Source organism: Cyclopterus lumpus, chromosome 11 (assembly GCF_009769545.1).
Source record: "Cyclopterus lumpus isolate fCycLum1 chromosome 11, fCycLum1.pri, whole genome shotgun sequence".
Lineage (NCBI taxonomy): Eukaryota > Metazoa > Chordata > Actinopteri > Perciformes > Cyclopteridae > Cyclopterus > Cyclopterus lumpus.
Genome location: NC_046976.1, coordinates 9,646,139 through 9,665,099, shown reverse-complemented (window position 1 = coordinate 9,665,099; position 18,961 = coordinate 9,646,139). Strand labels below are relative to the sequence as shown.

General features: G+C 44.1%; 1 protein-coding gene across 3 annotated transcripts in view; it reads right to left on the bottom strand.

The window, feature by feature from the left end:
• The window catches only part of pag1 (phosphoprotein membrane anchor with glycosphingolipid microdomains 1), a 41,165-nt gene that overhangs the window by 11,531 nt on the left and 10,673 nt on the right, over positions 1-18,961 (bottom strand). For 2 of the 3 annotated variants that reach the window (XM_034544712.1, XM_034544715.1), the window contains exons 2-3: positions 1,604-1,639; positions 110-341 (exon numbers count right to left, since the gene is read on the bottom strand). In XM_034544712.1, coding sequence (XP_034400603.1) covers positions 110-297 — 188 coding nt within the window. In that variant the 5' untranslated portion in view covers positions 298-341; positions 1,604-1,639. Of the gene's footprint in view, positions 1-109; positions 342-1,603; positions 1,640-10,341; positions 10,575-18,961 lie in introns of those variants that run through there. The other variant, XM_034544714.1, reaches the window with a different exon arrangement.

Below are 18,961 nucleotides of genomic sequence, written 5' to 3'. Positions count from 1 at the left end.
TCCAGCAAGCTGTCAATGTTTTGATAGCTGACGGCAGGTAAAACCCGACAACCTTTCCTGATATGGTCTATGTGTGTGTGTGTGTGTGTGCGTGTGTGTGTGTGCTCACCCCTGGCAGCTGGCACACAGAAGCAGCAGCACAGAGACCAGCAGCAGGGCGATGAGGGTGCTGAGGGTGATGACCAGGACCAGCTGCCCGCTGCCCAGCCACGACGCCACCCCAGAAGCAGCCGCCACGCCCGACCCGACGACACCGGCCTCGGGCCCCCACCACACTCCTCTCAGCACCGGAGCCATGACGCATCACACTGTGGGGGGAGAGGACATCGGACAGGTACCGTCTGGGGAAGCACAGGAAAAATTCAAACAAAACATAGACATTTTTCATTTCAGTCATGTGCCAACAGAATAAAAAATTTACCAGCAACAATTGTCTAGATAGATCATGTATTATTTGGAGAGAGACAGTAACAGCTTTGAGGAAATCTATCTGTTAGAAAATCCACAATATATTAATTTATGTGAGACTAAATATGTAGTGGAAGAACTCTAAATCATTATTGTTGGTTGGGGATAAGAACAATTTACTGAACAACACAATCGGGGGAACTGTGTCTCATTTGTCGAGCAAACAAATTGCATTTACTTGATTTTAGCAAAAGGTTTAATAAGAATGTCAAATCTACTAATAACCAGCTGTAACAGTACGCTATGCCCAGACATGGCCAGCAGGCGGCAGCACAGAGCAGAGTCAGACTGCAGTGCAGTCTGCTGCAGTCTGATTCTCCACAAGTGGCATCTGGGCTCTGCGCACAGCATAAGCAACCTCATCACGTCTCCGCCTGACACCCAAAGTTGAGTCTCACTGAGCTGATGGAGCCCCTGATGTTATCATGTGTGATTTATGGGGCTGTGTGGGGTTGCGGCTGACTCACAGCGCGGGGAGGAGGCGGCAGGGATGAGCTTGTGTGCTTCACCGAGTCTTCAAAAAAGTCCACAAACAAAATAAATGTGGAGTGGATGTTCCCCCGTGTGTGAGCGTGCGTGATAGAGATGGAGGGCGGACAATGTGGAACACGATGATCAAAGAGAGATGCATGCAGGGAGATTGAAAGGGAAAGGAAGTGAGGATCTACCTATCTGCCCTCTTTTGCATGGCCTTCTCCTTTCAATCAGCACACAACCAGGATCAGGAGATGGTGACAAGTTCTGACAATCTAGCTTTCTTTTCAGGGCGTGTGCATGAGCCAAACTCCTGTGTGTGTGTGTGTGTGTGTGTGTGTGTGTGTGCGTGCGTGCGTGCGTGTGTACAGAATATGTGTATTTAGTACCAGTGGTGAAAAAATCCATTGTGTCTCTCTGCTTATGCTAATATGACTGGGGAAGGTGGGAGTTGTGGAAGCGCACCTCGGCTTCTGGCAGGAAGTTTTGTGGCGAATCAGAAGGAGCTGCAGAAGCCAATTTCAACCTCTTCTTCAAAAGGACACAGAGGAATTTCTGTTTATGTTGAAATGACGGTTTGTTTTTACCCCGAATGAAAAATGCGCGGCGGCTCATGTTGCTATCAGTGTGAGTGGCTGGTGAGAGGCAAACACAACCTTACCTTGACACCTTGGATGATTAGTCAGGGCGGCCTCGCCTGGAAGAGAGGAGATAAAAAGGAGAAGGGGGGATTACTGCGGGGTGGAAGCCGAATATTATCCTTGGAGGGTGGCGTGTATGTGTGTGTGTGTGTGTGTGTGTGTCGACGCATGAACGCACACTGGGCAGGCTTGTGAGTGTGTGGGAGAGCAGCGAGGGACCTGTGAGCATGTTTGTGTTTTTTAATACTCATATCAATTACATATTGGACAACAGGCTGCCTGCGGGCTCTCCGAGTCACACACTCACACACACCTGGAGCCACGTACACTTTCTTCCATACGCCCTCACATACACACACACACACACACTGTATTGACTCGTCTGCCCGTGTAACAGAGGATAATAACCGTGACTTCATCTCTGAACTGTATCATATAACTCATGATATTGACTGTGTTCTCCACACTGTTTAACATCTCACACACGCACGTGCGCACACGCACGCGCACACACACACACACACACACACAACCACACACAATCACACACACACGTGTGCTGCCGTGTTTGAGTCTACAAACTTCTGAATCTTCGGCGCGACACAGGGTTTGAACATTCAGGCACATTCATATATTTTGACCGTAATCTCTCGACGTTGAGTCTGCGTGTGATCATTTCCTGACCTGGTTCTGGTCTCGTCCGAGAGGCTCGTGTCCAGGTGTCAATATTTGCCACTGTGTGCCAGCTCGCGTGTGTCTCTGCTGGCACTTGAACCAGAATAATTACCGGCTGCCACAGCACTGTGTCTCCATGGCAACATTCTCTTCTTCCCATCAGCGGCATGTATGGTGGTGGAGAGAATAAACTCATACTGAGGTGGTGTGTGTGTCTGTGTGTGTGTGTGTGTGTGTGTGTGTGTGTGTGTGTGTGTGTTTAGGTATGTTTTTGGTTTAAGTGCACACTTGTTTTGATCTTAGCCTAACTTGTACTGGATGGTGAAGAATATGATGAGGATGATGATGGTGAGGATGATGCTACTTCACTCAACTCAAGGTCGTTAGTGCTGCTCAGTTGTCATGGAGATGGTTTAGTTAACAGGTGGTCATATATATATATATATATATATATATATATATATATATATATATATATATACGCTGATGAAGGCCACACAATGTGGTTGAGAGCTTTTCAAACAACAAGTTGGACCTTGTGTTGAGACATTTTTGTAAAGATGCCTTTTCAAAGTCACAATGAACCTTCTGTGTCACCCAATCACGGTGTTATGACTTGAGTTTAGTATTTATAATACAAACTGTCAGCAAAAAACTGTGTTCAATTAATTTTCACACGAACAACTGAAAAGGAGTTTGATATGACCAAGATTTGTCACCTCGACTATGCCACAATAAAAATAAGGTCTGCCTCCACCATGTTACCTGAAATGGTATGAAGAACCTGAAAAGTACAAATGCAGATCCAGTTCTGAGGAACATTGTTGACATGTGAAGTAAACCACCCATTCTCCCCTCAGAGGACATACTTAATTTTTCAACAGTTGATAAACACCACACATAAACGCTCTGAGTATCTTCTTTTTCCCTGTGGAAAACTCCTCACAGGCCACCACCATGTGATATCACACACAGAGCCGAGGACTACCACGGTCTCTCTCTTTCTCCCGGCCTTTTCAGACTTTGATGAAAGAAAACAGGACTCTTGGAAGAGAGACAATTAGTGTGGCTGTCTTCTGTTTTGTGCCATAGAAAATAAGTGTATGGAAAAGCCATTTGAAAAGGAATGTGTTTTGGGAATTAAAGGCAGAAATCCAAACTTATACCCTCAACCAGCTGTACACACACACACACACACACAGCCCAGAGCTAACCACAAGCCCCATCAAGGCATAACCTTCCATGCAAGAAACTAGAGCCAAGGAGGCAAGGAATCCAAATGAGCCCTGCAGCTCTACAGGCAGAAACCCTACCTTACATTGCAGCGAAGCGTACCGGTGAGGCAGAGCCACGTGTGTGTGTGTGTGTGTGTGTGTGTGTGTGTGTGTGCGAGATGCATCTGTTGTACAGGCTGTTGGACAGCAGCGAAAGATAGAGCGAAGAAAGAGAGACTTAACATCCAGAACAGTGCTTCACTTTCCGTGGATGCCTGTGTGGCGGGGTGACACGTCCCTCTGCAGGGTCCTCTGGGTGCACACAGACGGGGAAGGTTTACAGCTGGATGGTTGCTGAGAAATGAGCCCCAGGAAGCTTCTCTGAGGAGAGCCAGAGGCATTTCCACAATAATAAATAATCCAGCTTTTAGGGGAGAAACTTTCTTTAAGCAGTCGTGCTTGTGTGGAGCACTTCAGGCAGCTCTAAGCAACATGATGAAGGAGTCAGGAAAGAATAAAGGGAGGACTAGAGTATATTTCAAACTGAAGGAGAATAGTTGCTCATGCATGTGCCCCGTTTTGGAAAATTAACCAGGATCTATTGTTACAAAAAGCATTGTTTTCAAAAGCACTACTTTGTCTAATGTTCTTTCTGGACAGAAAATAATGTGATTACATGCATGCACACTATGCACATTAAGTGGTATATAAATGATACCACACTTTGTAGATCTGCAGTGTGTCTCACACTAAAAACACTCTGTATTGTTGTTTTCTCCAACAGTAGTAAACATTTAGAATAAACCCATTAAAATAGACTAATTTCTTCACCTCAAATCTCCATAATATATGAATATATACATTCAAACTGAATGCACAAAGGGCCCTTTGGTGATTTCCTTTGAAAAACAGAAAAACAATGAACATGGATGCACCGGATGATAAACACCACTGACCATCTTGTGTCCTGACCAGAGGGCCATTTGGATGATGGGGGTGGGAGAAATGGGGGAGGGGAGAAGAAGGATAGGGGGACTGCTGCCAAGAGAGAGGAGAGAACAGAAGATAAAGAGAGAAAGAGGGGAGGGGGAGCATGGGGGGACTCGTCAAGATGTGCAGAAACCAGAATGCAACCAAAAGGAAACAAGATGGAACGAAGAAGAGAGGGCACGACTCTAAAAGAAGTGGCTAAAGACGCACAGTAGGGTGAACAGAAAGCACACACAGCCCCCATAGTCATAATGACAAAACACGTGCACACACACACACACACACAGCGAGGCTTGATGAAATACAGCTCCCTACAGGCTGCAGTGCAAGAGGGGCCGAGCTTTGACAGAGACAATGCAATTAAAGTACACACACACACACAGACGCACACACACATCTGTTGAATTCAATTATTGAAAGCGTGTCACTGTCACACGTATATCTAATGTACTAACCTCTGTCAGAGTGTGCATGTGTGCCTGTGTACGTGCGTGTGTCTGAGAGATTGAAAACAGGTGCCTCCGATCAAGGGACATGATTTGTGTTGCCACGGCAACGCTGCCCGTCCTAAGGGTTAATGTTTTTAGCATGAGAAATTGATCTGTCCTCCCTAAATGGGGAAAATTTAAACTGCATAATTCAGCAAGGCTCCTTGATTTCTCCCTCCCATCCCCAATCTGCCTCTCTCATATTACAGCTGTGTGTGTTATATCCTCATCCACACACAGGACGGACAGATCCAGTAGCTATCTCTGCAAGCGGCAGCATTTATATCGATCTCCCACTGGGGACTTATGATATTGAAATATGCAGCATAGCAGATAGATGTTTCCCGTCCTGAAGTTTTTCATGATTAAAACCGATTCAAAGAGATCCAACAGCCATGCTCCCAATTCATTCTTCATGTGTACATATGGTAGTTGTTTCTTTTTCCTTTTCTCTGTCTGCATTCTGTACCACAGGGAAGACATTGTGGACGATCGCTCAACTATACCCTTGACTACTTTATGATAAGACGGCAGGGTGGTCTCGTGGTTAACCGGAGAAATCTGGTGTCAAGTATTCAACCTCCATCTTCTCCTGAATCCCTCCTGGCAGCGACATGTGTCTCACGTCTTCACCATGATGACAGAGCTCCCTTCTCCCTGAACATGTGTGTGTCCTGACCTCGCAGACCTCATACAGTCCAGAGAGGCTCTGTGTGTATATGCAGGGGTTGTGTAAACAAGTGTGTGCGTGCGTGTGTGCGTGGAAAAAACTGCCTCTAGTTAATGTCACACGGCCCCATGGGAAAGAAACATTTCCTGTCTTCCTCTCCCACATTTTGAGGACTCTGATGACCGTGAAATCTCCGGCTGCCTGCAGATGTTTTTCCGCACAGAAACGCTACTGAGCCAGAAACTATATATTTCAAACTGGATGCACACAAAGCTGCATCTCAACTGAGGCTGAGGCTGGATTGCCTCTGGTTGTTAAGCTCTGAGTATTTTGTGACAAACATTGGAGGGTGACCTCACTTTAAATTTAAAAAATGCTATATTTGGGATATAAACAACACTACCCTTCTTCCTCCTACTTTAACTATTTTATTGTTATCTCTTTTGGGAAGGCTCGAGGCCGTTGCTCTGCATTTCAATCATTTGGACTTGATTCTGTGAGCATTCGCTTTACTATGCTCAACAGTGTGTGACTGTGTGACGCACTGACACAGAAACATTACTCAGTCTCTCACCCTCAGACACTTAAAGCCTCTCAATTTCAGTTCCCTCCTTCGTCCTCACGAAAAACGTCTTTCTCAGGATCCCTTAGTTGCGTCTTCCTCGCACATGATACAGCTTTCAATTTCAACTCTATTTGGCACGCTCCTCCGCTCCTTGAAAAGGGGAAGTGTACAGTACTGTTAGGAGCAGTAAAGTTAAAATTATTTTAAGTGTAAAATAATTACTGTTTGCAACTCCCAAAACCACACCTGCCCTCTGAATATGAAAAGCAAAACCTGCTGCTTAGCAAGCAAACGCCGTTAAAATTAAAACGTGATGAACATCCTGACGAAGTACTTTTATTCACCTCACTCCAGCAGAAAAAATGCATTCTGTTATTGTCTCAAATGAATTAGCTTTGTGACAGCGTTGCCGCTTGGCTTATAATAAAATGCGGAAACAATACAGACTTCAGTAATTGTGCGGTGGAGCAATTTTCTAGGATTAAACAAACCAGCCAAGCGTGTCATCCAAATATGTAAATGAGAGCTCGGAGCGTGAAAAAAAGAGATGGATTGCTGTACTGATTTCAGGGATTGTCACTCACATTGTAAGTGACCTTTTCTGCAAACACTAATGGAGGGTTTGAGGGGGGATCAACTTTTCTCTGGGAATGTCATACTAACAAAGTAATACTAACAAAGGTGGTTTATGTGAGTGAGCGTGTGTGAACCTTGTTACTTTGACTCTTGCTTTCCAGCTAAATTGATACTACATCCCCCCCCCTCCCCCCCACACACACACACAAAAAAACAGATATTTCTCTTCTTTAAAAAGAAAACTAAAACAATATCTTACAAACAGATTTATTCAGCGGTGAAAGACTGCATGCATAAAATGTCTCTATCACTGTCACCTTGAGATGAAGATTAGCATTCGAGTGAATGAGGAGTAGATACGACCACATCATTATTCAATAGCGTCGGCCTTTATGCGCTGAATAGCCGCCAAGATAAAGGGATTATCAGGGTGGATGGAATAGGGTGAAGGATGTGTGGTGTGTGTGTGTGTGTGTGTCGTAATTCATTCTAAAAGCTGCTAATGAGATGCAACAGATGCCTGGAGACGCGTGATCTCGTTCTAGCGAATACACCTGACACAATGAGGTTTCACACAGACTTGTACACACACAATTGTGCTATCAAAGACACATTAACACACACCCACACCAGTAGAATTCTTTCTTGGAGACACACCCTGAGCTGTTAAGGCTGCACATCATTGCCGCTGCTCTGAAAATGGCTGCGCAGCACTTCATTTATCTCCTCCTGTGACAGCAGCCTTTTGGATAAAAGTTGCCGGGCAATAGGGGGTGTTAATAGAGGTGTGTGTGTGTGTGTGTGTGTGTGTGTGTGTGTGTGTGTGTGAGCAGATAAGCAACTAAAAAGGAAATATGATCCTTCTATACAAGGCCATAACTTCAGCATGGGTAGGGTTTAAAAGACAACCCCGGAAGGGAGAGTCAGACCCTTTATACCCTCGGTGGCGTTGGACTGTTGGACTGGCTGTGCTTTAGACGGGAGTCTGGTTTGCTAATGTGTGTGTGTGTGTGTGTGTGTATGTGTGTGTGTGTGTGTATATTTGAAGAGAGGAATAGCTGGAATGAAAAAGTGAAGGAGTGGAAAGAGGCTGAGGCATGCTCATGTGGCTTCTGACCTCTTAATGCGGGCCATTTTTCAGACATACTTCTACTTGGTTAATATCAAACATGCACACACACACACACACACACACACACACACACACACACACACACACACACACTCTGCCGATATCTCTTGTCCTCCCTCTCACATAAACTACCTGTTCTTCCACTGCTCCCCTGTCCTCTGTTCTGCCTTCTTTCCTCCAATTTATTTCCCTGATCTTGTCCTTCCTTTGTCCGTCCGATGTAATCAGTCTGTTCTCCCTACACCTCTCTCTCTTCATTTCCATGCCCTCAACCTCTTCTCTCACCTCTCCCCACCCCCCGGACCCTCGTCCCTCTCCAGACCATAGCATATTCAACACGTCTGCTAGCCCATAAAGATATGGTAAAATATGGAGGCCTGCAGGGGCTCAAAGGGCATTTCTACACTCAGAAACAGCAGTTGGGGGGTGGGGTGGACGGTTGGTGTGGCCATGTTTTTTTTTGTTGCAGCCAAAAATACATTACAACCTCTATAAGAAAAAAGGGGGAGGGGGAAGGATGCTGCAAGACATGGCAACCCTCACACAGCAATCTTCATATTTCTGGTTAAATCCGTACAGCGCACATGCCTGAGCGACTGTGGCAGATTGCACCCGGCAGATACGGCTCTGCCTCCACCTTTTTCACAATTCCATTTGATTTCTCATTTCACAAGCTGGAGTTTATTCTATTTTTCACTGAAGAAAAGGCTCTCCGTGTCAGAGAGGAGAGGATCTATATATGTGTGTTTAATTTGTACAAAACAACTAAGTGTAGAAACATCAAGTTGAGGTTTTTGGACAAAATTTGTCCGGGTACAGTGACTTCATCACTGTGAGGTTTCCAGGCGGAGACACCATGAAGACACTGCACACAGACAAGAAACCGTCTGGCACATTTACCTGTAAAACCACAATGTGTCAGTTTTATTCTTGGGTTTGTGTACAGATTAAAAACCAAGATATGTTTACTAGTGAGCTTTAGAGGTGCTGGTTCTTAAGCAAGCTGTTTCCTCTGGTTTCCAGTGTTTGTGCTAAGCTAAGCTAGCCGACTGCTGATGGTAGCTTCCCATTTAGCGTACAGATACAAGAACACCATCAATCATCTCATCTAACTTTTAGAGGGATTCTACAGCCTAAGGCATGCTGGATTCAATATTTCCTAAAACTTCTTTAATGGCACTTGAATTTAAATTTAAGACCAACTTAATTACAAACATTTAAGAAAAAAGCCAATAAATGGAACAGATCTGGGAAATACTCCGTCTATTGGCGGGTGGACTTGGCAGTGTTGGGTGCCATCCTGATCGCCATGACGTTAATGCGAGAGGCATTCTGTAAGAATTTTTAGATTTCAATAATAAGGCCTTATTCATAGAAGAACACTATAGATGTCCCTTTACAACCACCAATGGAAACAAAAAACGGCATAATCACGCAGCAGGAACCTCCCGTTTCTACAAACGTCTGCTATATGTTCAAGGACTTCATGAACTAGAGGGCCAAATTGTGCATAATAAATATATAACACAGCATAATATCTATCTACAAAAAAGCAGTCGCAGTTAATGGGAGCGGCTCAGTGTGTCCCAAGGGACCGCTGACAACCAAATGAACCAACTGAATGTGCATCAGAGCAGCAAACAGAACACCTGCTGGTGGCGGAAAATCTGCTGTCAGTCAAACACACACACACACACACACACACACACATGGACACAGTTATTTACGCACACACTCAGGAGTTTAGACGCACAATCGCAACGAGAAAATGGACACGGCCATCCGAATGGAGAACCAATTATCAGGCGTCAGACAATCGTCGTGCCAGAGAGGGAAAGAAGGAGTGAGCAGAGTGAAAGAAGACATTAAAGCACTATGTGTGTGGGTGGCAGCAGAGAGGAAAATGCAACTGAGACACCTTCACACTCTGACACTTTCAAGGAAGCTCATGTGGCCAGAGTCACCCTTTCTGACACAGTGGGTGGATAATGTGGTAAGATGTGTGGGCAGATGAGGTGACATGCACTGATATTATTCACAGAGGGACACCGAGGAGGAAGTGGAATACAGAGAGGATGGATAGGTAAAAGAAACAACTCAATTTTTTACTCAGGAGGCTGCTGATGACCATGATCGTTCCTATTTGTTATTATCATAACCGTGACAACGCATGTCCCCTAGCCTTCACCATGATGTGTTCACAACCCTGTTTGGGTGTCAGGTCAGAAAATGCTCATATGTGTCAGTCTGAAGGGCAATAGTTTGGTTTTTCTGCTCATTAATTTTGCCTTTAATTTGTTTTCCCTTTACTGGCTTGTATAAACACCACTGTGCAACACTTAGCAGACACACACACACACACATACACATGTCTGTACCCAACACACACTCTTCCAGAGTGCCACTCAAAAATCAAGAGCAATTATGTTTACAGTATTCGTAAATTACCTCTCAATGGTCCTGACCGCAAACTTGTATTAGTCCATTAGCAAAGCCCCTGACACTTAACACATGTGCACAAAGCACACACTCTCCCTGCTGCTCTGACCCCTCGAGTGCGTCTGGTGGGGATTCTTCCCGTTGATATCACCCTGGGTGAAAAGTGTAATGCAACATATGACATCATGTTATGTGATAATGTCTTGTCTTTTTGGCTCGATCACTTAAGAACTTCCTGAGAGTCTATCGGCGTCGTATCAATTATTGTGGCTATCAGAGGAGACAGGATGCTGCTCGCTGCAGATGGCAGTTTTCAAAGGAGGAAGTCAATCAAAGAGAAACGGACATGGTGTCTTTGAAAAGATGCCGAGTGAAGTAAAGCAACCTCTTGATCTTCAAAACATCACAATCTCTATCCCCTGTCCTTCGAGTCTTTCTCACTATCCAACAACACATTACTATTATGACAATGGTATTTGATTTTAAAAGAGCACCCTAGCTTGACTTGCATCTAAAGATTAAGGGGATATGAGCAACAAGTTTACTGTCAGCTAATGCAAGGAGCATGACAGTGGGAACAGAGCCAGAGAGGAGATTGCAGATTTTGCCACTAAGCTGCTTGGGCATAAAAATGACATCCGCAATCCCCTAACATCCTCCAACAAATGTGTTGTGTACAATTTCCTAGAAATCTCCATTACAGGGCTGAGTTTGGAAAATACAGAGTGGACACTTTTATGTGCACAAACTGTTCAGGTACTCAGGGTACAGAGCTGAGGGCTGCACAGGATGATGCATTTAGGTGCATACCGTACACATGAGCATTGCATTCCCACTTTTAACTCCAACAGAAGTAGTCCACTCAAGGTTAAAGAGTCCATCAGGATGTGTTTGTTTGTGGGGGGTGGGGGGTTCTTCCGGCGGTAAACTCATGTGTGAGGACAGTTGCCAATTGTATTCCAGTGAGAAGTCTAAAAATATACCACACACACACAAACATACAGAGACACACACACACACAGACGTACCTTCCCAGGAAAAAATAAGCAAGGTTACAGAGGATAGAGAGTGGGATTCCCGTGAGGAATCAGTGGAATGTAAACAGGCCGCCCACACACACACACACACACACACACACACACACACACACATACACACACAAAAAACACCCTTTCAGAGTGTGCTTCATCAGAGGCCGTGAGACGGCGGCCTTATCTGGAAAAATATGCCCCAGAGAACAGTGCAGTTTGTTGGGATTGTCCTCTTGGTTTACCCCTTCTGTCCTCACGACGTCCTCCAAAGAGCCCCATGAGAGGCAACATTAATGCAGCTGCATGCTGGGAAATCTGACAACCTTCACCCTTTTTGATTTGTACTAAACATCCAGTGTGCAAAATCTCACGGAATTATGGGTTAAATGATGCAGCTGCACATAGCTGCACTGGAGACATTAGCGTTTAAAGCTAAACCAGTGTTATTAAGATTTAATGAAAAAGTCGGACAGCACACTACTTCATTCTAATCCTATGCATGGCTCGGATAAGTGACATCAGCCCTTCTCCGGTTAATAAAACCCTCTGGGTCACACACACCACAATTTCTACAATCCTCTGTGTGTGTGTGTGTGTGTGTGTGTGTGTGTGTGTGCTCAGACACTGGAAGTTCATATACCCAATATGCACTGGAGCTGCTTTTAGACAAATATTATCACTTGTAAGAGCTAAACTTGGGGAAGTGTTGTGGACGGCGGCATGGCGTTTTTAATAATGTACACTAAGTTGCCATCACTTTCTCGGCCAGATGACGCCATTGTTGTGTCATTAGGCCTATGGCCCACATTACCAGCTGCTCTAGAAATCACTTTCTGGGTCGCTGGGGGATTACTGTATGGCTAGCGCCACAGACCACAGTCCTGGGGGCCACAAATGGGTCAAACACAGCCTCATTTGAGAAGCCGCACAAACAATGAAGCACCCAGCAAGAACCTTGAGAGCTCGTTTCTTAGAGATCAGAAATCCACAAGGGGACTCTTTGCACTTAATTAGTAGGAGCAAGTCTAGACGAGGGAAAGTAAACAGCAGCTAATTTCCTGTGTTTTGGCTATTCCTGGCCTTGTCATGTGGTTAGCCTTCTCACTTAGCTTTGCAGAGTTAGCCTTCATGTGGCTACCGCAGCTATTGTTCTGCTGACAGGCCACTGATAAACAGCTGGTTGCTGTGGCTAACCCACAACCTCTGCAAATGAAGGCCCCTCAGAGTTTAAAGTTGGACAACTTTAAACTCTGAGGGGATTCCCAGTGTTTGAAGTTGGATATTCTTTCTTTAGCAGGAAGAAAGATACTGCTCATTTCTGCTTTCAGGTGTTTTTGTGTGTGCACAAATTGGCCACGAAAAAACCTCACAGGAACAACAAAATACATCTGAGGAAATATAAAAGTCACAAAAGATCACACTATGTTTTGACAGCAAGCAAGGACATTGAAATGTTGTGAATTTAAAATGCAAGTGACTCTCAAGAATCTGAAATAAAAGTAAATGTAAAGAAAGAAAAACATATTCAAACTTCAGGACTTCATCATTCCTAACAACCCTTCTTGACTACTGCGTATAAAGTATTACTTTTCCCATTTTTTCTCCAAACTTCATTAACTAAATGGAGAGAAGAGAAAAAGATGGTAGGAAAAAAAGACCTTATGGTTGTTATAATGTTCTTATATTTCACTGCATGAGCATGTGGGCCCATTAAATCAGCCAGGCGGCAACAGTTAAAGAAAAAGTGTCACGCTGAGAGCCCTTTCATGTGAAGAGGCGAGAAGGTAAAGAAAGTTCTAACAGATATTTGGAGTAGGTGCAAAAAGCTAAAAGGTACCTCATCCTCTAAGATGTCTACAGGAAGTGAAAGAGATAGAGTGGAAGTGAAGTAGAAGAAGACTTGAAGACTGAAGCACGACAAGCTGCTGAGACTCAATATAACAACACCTTTGAGAGGCTAAAAACACTTTTTATAGAAAGTTATTATGCTGTGTTTGTACAATTAGGAGCAACAACGGCGACAGGATGTGTGAAAAGGTGTGATTAGTGACATGTGTTACAACCTGGACACAAACCCGCAACACACATGGTGCTCATTAGTGCACTGACCCATAAAGAGGAAACTGCTGGCAATGCAGCGGGATTATAGTCCTTCAGTGTGTGAGTGCAGCTTCATGGTAGTGAAATGACACGGGGATCGATTTGGTCTCGTTGCAGGTAGTTTTTCAGTGTCTCTCACTGACCGAAAAAACAACCAATGACACTTTCTGCCAAAGACTGTTTTCATGGCATTTGATTTTGGATAGTTTTAATAGCAGAGAGGATTGAGAAATGTTAGAGTAGAGTTGGTGTTTGGGAGGTGATTATATGCACATACAGTAATGAGTTATTGGTCAACAGAAAATTGTGTGAAAGATAAATTAATTTAGTCCACTTTTTAAGCTTAAATACCAAAGATTCACTGATTCCAGCTCCTCAAATGTAGATTGATGCTGTTTTGTATTGTGTTGTTTGATAGTAGATGGATTACCTTTGTGTTTTGGACTGTTTTCACAAAACCAGAAAACACACAATGGGAATTTTATATTATTTCTGACAATTATCAACAATTCATCATTTGATAAAGAAAATAACTGGGCAGATTTCCCAATATCTAATTTTTTTTTAATAACAGCCCTAGTAACATGATGCTTGACACGCCAACCACTTAACATTTCCATTATGGATTATTTTTTAAGTTACATGAAAAATGACAACTACTGTTGAAAAGGCTCCTCAAATATGAGGATTTGCTTAATATCATTATGTATTGACTTCCATTTAACTGTCAGACAAAACGTTCTATTTAAAAGGCATTACTTTTGGCTTTTGGCTCTGATGACTTATGGTGAACATCTGCTATTATTCACTACATACACTAAATTATGAATTAAAAAGTAGATGAATAAATAATGACATTAGTTGTAGCCTGTGGCGATCCTCCCCGCCCTATCTGCCTGTTACTGGTTTGCGTGGCTCCTTTCCCCGGGGTCCTGCAGGAGGGCGTGGCCGAGGGTCTTCAGTCAAAATGGCCCCACCTGTGTGCCACTGCTCTTAGTGTGCCCTCCTACATTTGTTTTTCGGGGGACGCAATGGTTTGTGTTGCTGCATCATTTCACTCATTACACTGCTGAGCCGGTTACAGTTCCCCCTCCAGTGTTGTCTTTAATGGGATGAATCATTTGTTCATTGGCTTGGTTGTCAGCTTCTCCATCTCTTTTGTCGTGGCCGTGCAGCCCAGTTTGTGACATTACTTTGTTCACCCACAACAGATTTATGCTATCATGCGAGAGACAGTGTGTAAGACGCATCTGTGCCAGAGTGTGTGTGTGTGTGTGTGTGTGAGTGTGTGTGTGTGTGTGTGTGTGTGTGTGTGTGTGTGTGTGTGTGTGTGTGTGTGTGTGTGTGTGTGTGTGTTGTATAACAAACACCCGGGGATCAAGAAAAGCTTGTTAACATCCCTCCCGATGCTTAGAGGGCATCCACCTTCCCCAGGTCTTGTTATCACTTGGCGGGCCGTGTCACACCAAAGCGGCGTGTCCCAATAATAGGCAGTAAAAGTGACAAAGCATAGCGCCGCCCTCAGACACACTCAGGGACGCCTCGCTGGTTTTGAAGTTTGGTGTAAGAGGGCATGAGAGATGACATATTCACACAGAGACCGCAGACACATTACACATCGATTTCTACATCACCGTGGTCTCTGTCTGGGGTGTGTGTTTGGCCTTGTGACAAGTTAATGCCATGACTCACAAGCTGCAATCACACTCACATCTCACTGAGATGGTGAAGAGCACAAAGGATGGTTTTAGAAGTCAGCTATCAACATGTACAGGTATCCTCTATAGGCTATAGGTCAGTGTTTACCCTTCCTATGCTTTCACTCCCTTGTGTGTCACATGTTGCAGCTTAGGGGAACAATATCTTGTTGTCGGCTCATGTAAAGTAAATAATAATTTAAGCGCCGTTGACACCCTTCTCTGCAGAGCTCAGCTGAGTAATGGCTCTTGTCCTGTTCATCGACAAAATAAAAAGATGTTTGGAGTTTATTGAAGAAGTTCCCCTGCGTTTATTTGGTGTGATATGACTTTATGTCAGCCTCGTATAGACTGTGACTGAAGCAAGGCCAGCTGTTGTCACAGCAGCGAATCAGCAGACATACAGCACAGAGTCTCACTCACTCTTCAACACACACACGCACACACAATATATAGGGAACCTTTTTGTTGGTGTGTGTGTGTGTGTGTGTGTGTGTCCTCCTGCTCATTCTTTGTAATTCTCCCATAATCCTTGACTGTGCGAAATGACACAGCTGCCAGACATATCCTCTTTGTTGGCGCCTCATACGTCCACTCCTTTCCTTTCCTTTCCTTTCCTTTCCTTTCCCCTCTCTCTCTTCCACTTCGGCTCTACAACCACCACAAACCTTAAAACAATATCCATCTCAGTGGTGCATCATGATTATGTATGCAATAGTAATAAAAAAGGAGGATGCAATTGATGCACACAAACACACGTATTCATCACGACAACTCGATAATTGGAAACCATTCATAATATCCAATCTGCTAAATTGTGACAGAATAGGCATTACTGAGTTTGTTTGGATTGGAGGAAGAAGACGAAAAACAGCGCGCTCGCTTCCCGTCTGCGATGGCTGAACACACCCTGTTATGCAGATAATTATTCACAAGCACACAAACGTTGCTTCCTAATCCCCGAATGGTTTGGAATTAGACTTGTTTTTCTAAACTCATGAACACGTCTCAACCTCTACATTGATAAAGCTACAATGAATTCACAGGCTACAACTTGAAGGGCAGGATGACGAGGAAAAAAGAGCAAGAAATCAGGATTCGGAGCGCCCACATGCCGGCACTTTGGGGATGGCAGTCTGTCCATCCGTCCCTTAGAAACCCTGTAACCAGGGGCGACAGGGCCTTGACGATGCAACGACAGAACTGAACTCAGTGTTTCTTTATTTGCTTGTTGCCAAGAGGCTGATACTGCAGACCTTTCAGATGTGCACACATGGATATAGAAAACACAATAAGATGACAAGGTACGAACATGTACTGAAGGTACATGCATGCTGTCATACACAATGAAAAAAAGAAAGAGTGACGGCGTTAATGTCGAGCACAAGCCTGCACACACTTGTTTTCATACGCAGACAAACACTCTTTCCTCTGCGCTATTAACCAAACAATTGAGTTACTGAGACAGTCAATATGCTCCCTCGCATTGAGGAAAGACAAATGGATGCTGTTACACAATCCGAGCAATTCATCATCAGCTAACAATTCAGAAAGACTGTTGAGGGCCAAAAGACAGAGCGTGAAGTGCACACTTCTGTTACCGCGTTGTGGCGTTATGAATGTTCACAGGGAGCTCCACAAAAGGAGGAGCAGATTGTGCGTTTCACGCAGAGCGCAATACAGACTCCGATTTAACAGCACTGGGATCTGCTTCCCGTGCAAATTCTTGTTCCTCCGTGAAGCGCCAAGCGGGCTAACTCTGCTCGATATGATGAGCGGGCTAAATAATTGCGGGCTATATGTTAACCTCCAGCCATGCAGCGGATGCAAGATGACAGCGCAGAAACAAGTGCTTAAAGAAAAAGCTCCGCCATCAGAGCAAACGGGATGTGAAGTTTCTGGAACAGCGCTGGTATTGTTGGGGGGGCTGAGGGGGGGTCGGGCCTGTAGGTTACAATCTCTGCGTAGCTTGGGTTTAATGATGTGACACAGAAAAAGCACAGTACTCATCTGCACACATAATTGTGTTCAATTTCTCAAAGTGGAAAAATCATTTTATTTTGTGTGTGTGTGCATGTGTGTGTGTGTGTAACAGGCAATGCAGAGTCATTAGCGGTGTTGCTTTCAGTGTACAGCATGCTTAATGAGAGGGCACGGCCGTCTGAGTGATTAGTTACTGCTGAGGGCCAACACAATGTGTGTGCGTGCTAAAGGCACGGGGTTTGTCCCAGATTTATTGTTGAATCATCTCTGTTTTGAGTCTGTGTATGTCATAAGAAACCCCCCTTTACATTGTGTAAGCTGCTGGGGGGAAAAAAAGCAACATTTCCTGGTAGTCAAAATCAATGAGTGCTGAAAACTAACAGAGAGATTCTGTACTCAGAAGCCAAACCCTACACGCTTTGTTTTTTCATGAGGCATTGTGTGGCCGAGATGAGCCTAAAAATAACCTTCATAACATGGTTGAAAAGAAGCAAATCCCCCAGCCTCATTTGTCTGAGTCAGGCTTTTAATTTACCGCTTTACGACCGGGTGTGTGTTTATTGCCACGAGTCAGTGTATATATGTGTGTGCGCGTATGCATGTGTGTGTGCGTGCGTGTGTGTGTGTGCAAAATGTAAACGAAAGGCAATGTTGCTTGTGTGGGGATGGGAGAAGAGAGAACTGACAAATAATATACAGCGGGAGCTGCTGTGGCATTCCTCCAGCCCGCGACTCCGGCTTTTTATCAAACACAACAAAAGGCGACCGAATAGGTTCCTATTTATTGTGAGATAAAAACATGCGTCATCGGACCATCTTTCATTGCCCCTGACAACTTGAGAGAGAACAATTCTCTCAACATTTATTTAAATCAGAGCAAGAACGCAGCAGCAAAGCACAGAGAAGGAGAAATGCCTACAAACAGCTACACTTGTTGGCATGGATTCAGCAGATATTAATAACCTTCATGGTCCCAGTGAACCACCATGATGATCTTCAGTGGGTTTTAGTGCAGGTAATATAGCTCAATTAGTTTATTAATCAATTAGTTGTGGACAGAAAAGGAATCTGGAACTACTTTGGTTCTGGTTCCCACTTCATGATACATGATATTTAACTAAATAGTCAAAATAGAATTGTCAAAATAGCGTTATCTTTTCTTTTTTTAGCAAATTGACATTTTATAGCCAAACTTATAAATCCAGAAAATAAGCTGCAGGTTAATCCATAACAAAAACAATGAGTTGGTTGCAGCATTACAGGTGGTGGACAGTAAACAAGACAGTCTACGACCACAGCAATGCTGATGTTTCACCATGTTTACCGACTTAGTTTATTGTGACAGTGTCTAATTCGGACTTAACACAAAAAACAGCTGATGGGAATTCATTTTGTGCAGGTATTTAGTCATAAGACAAAGTATTGGACAATTACATATTTTTGATCTGATGATGCATTAGATGAAATGTCAGCGGAGCAACAAATATAATTACAAGTCATGCTCAGGGGCACATGAATGTTAGTAAGACATTCAAAGGGAGGCCGTTAGATGTAATAATCATGTATCCGAGTGCTATAAATGTGTTGTCATGTCTGGCAAATCAGCATCAAGCAGGTCTGATTACAACTTGGATTTCCTGCTGTCACTTCCTCGTCGGTCTGAGAGTTATCATTGGCTCAATTCCCCAAATGCATGTTCTCTGTGTCTTTCCCTATATCCTCCACTCCATCCTTACTCCTCTGGGTTCCTTTCTGGACGAGTCGTCCCGAACCTCCACCTAAAGTAGAGCCTTTGATCACGTTTAACTGAAGTTGATC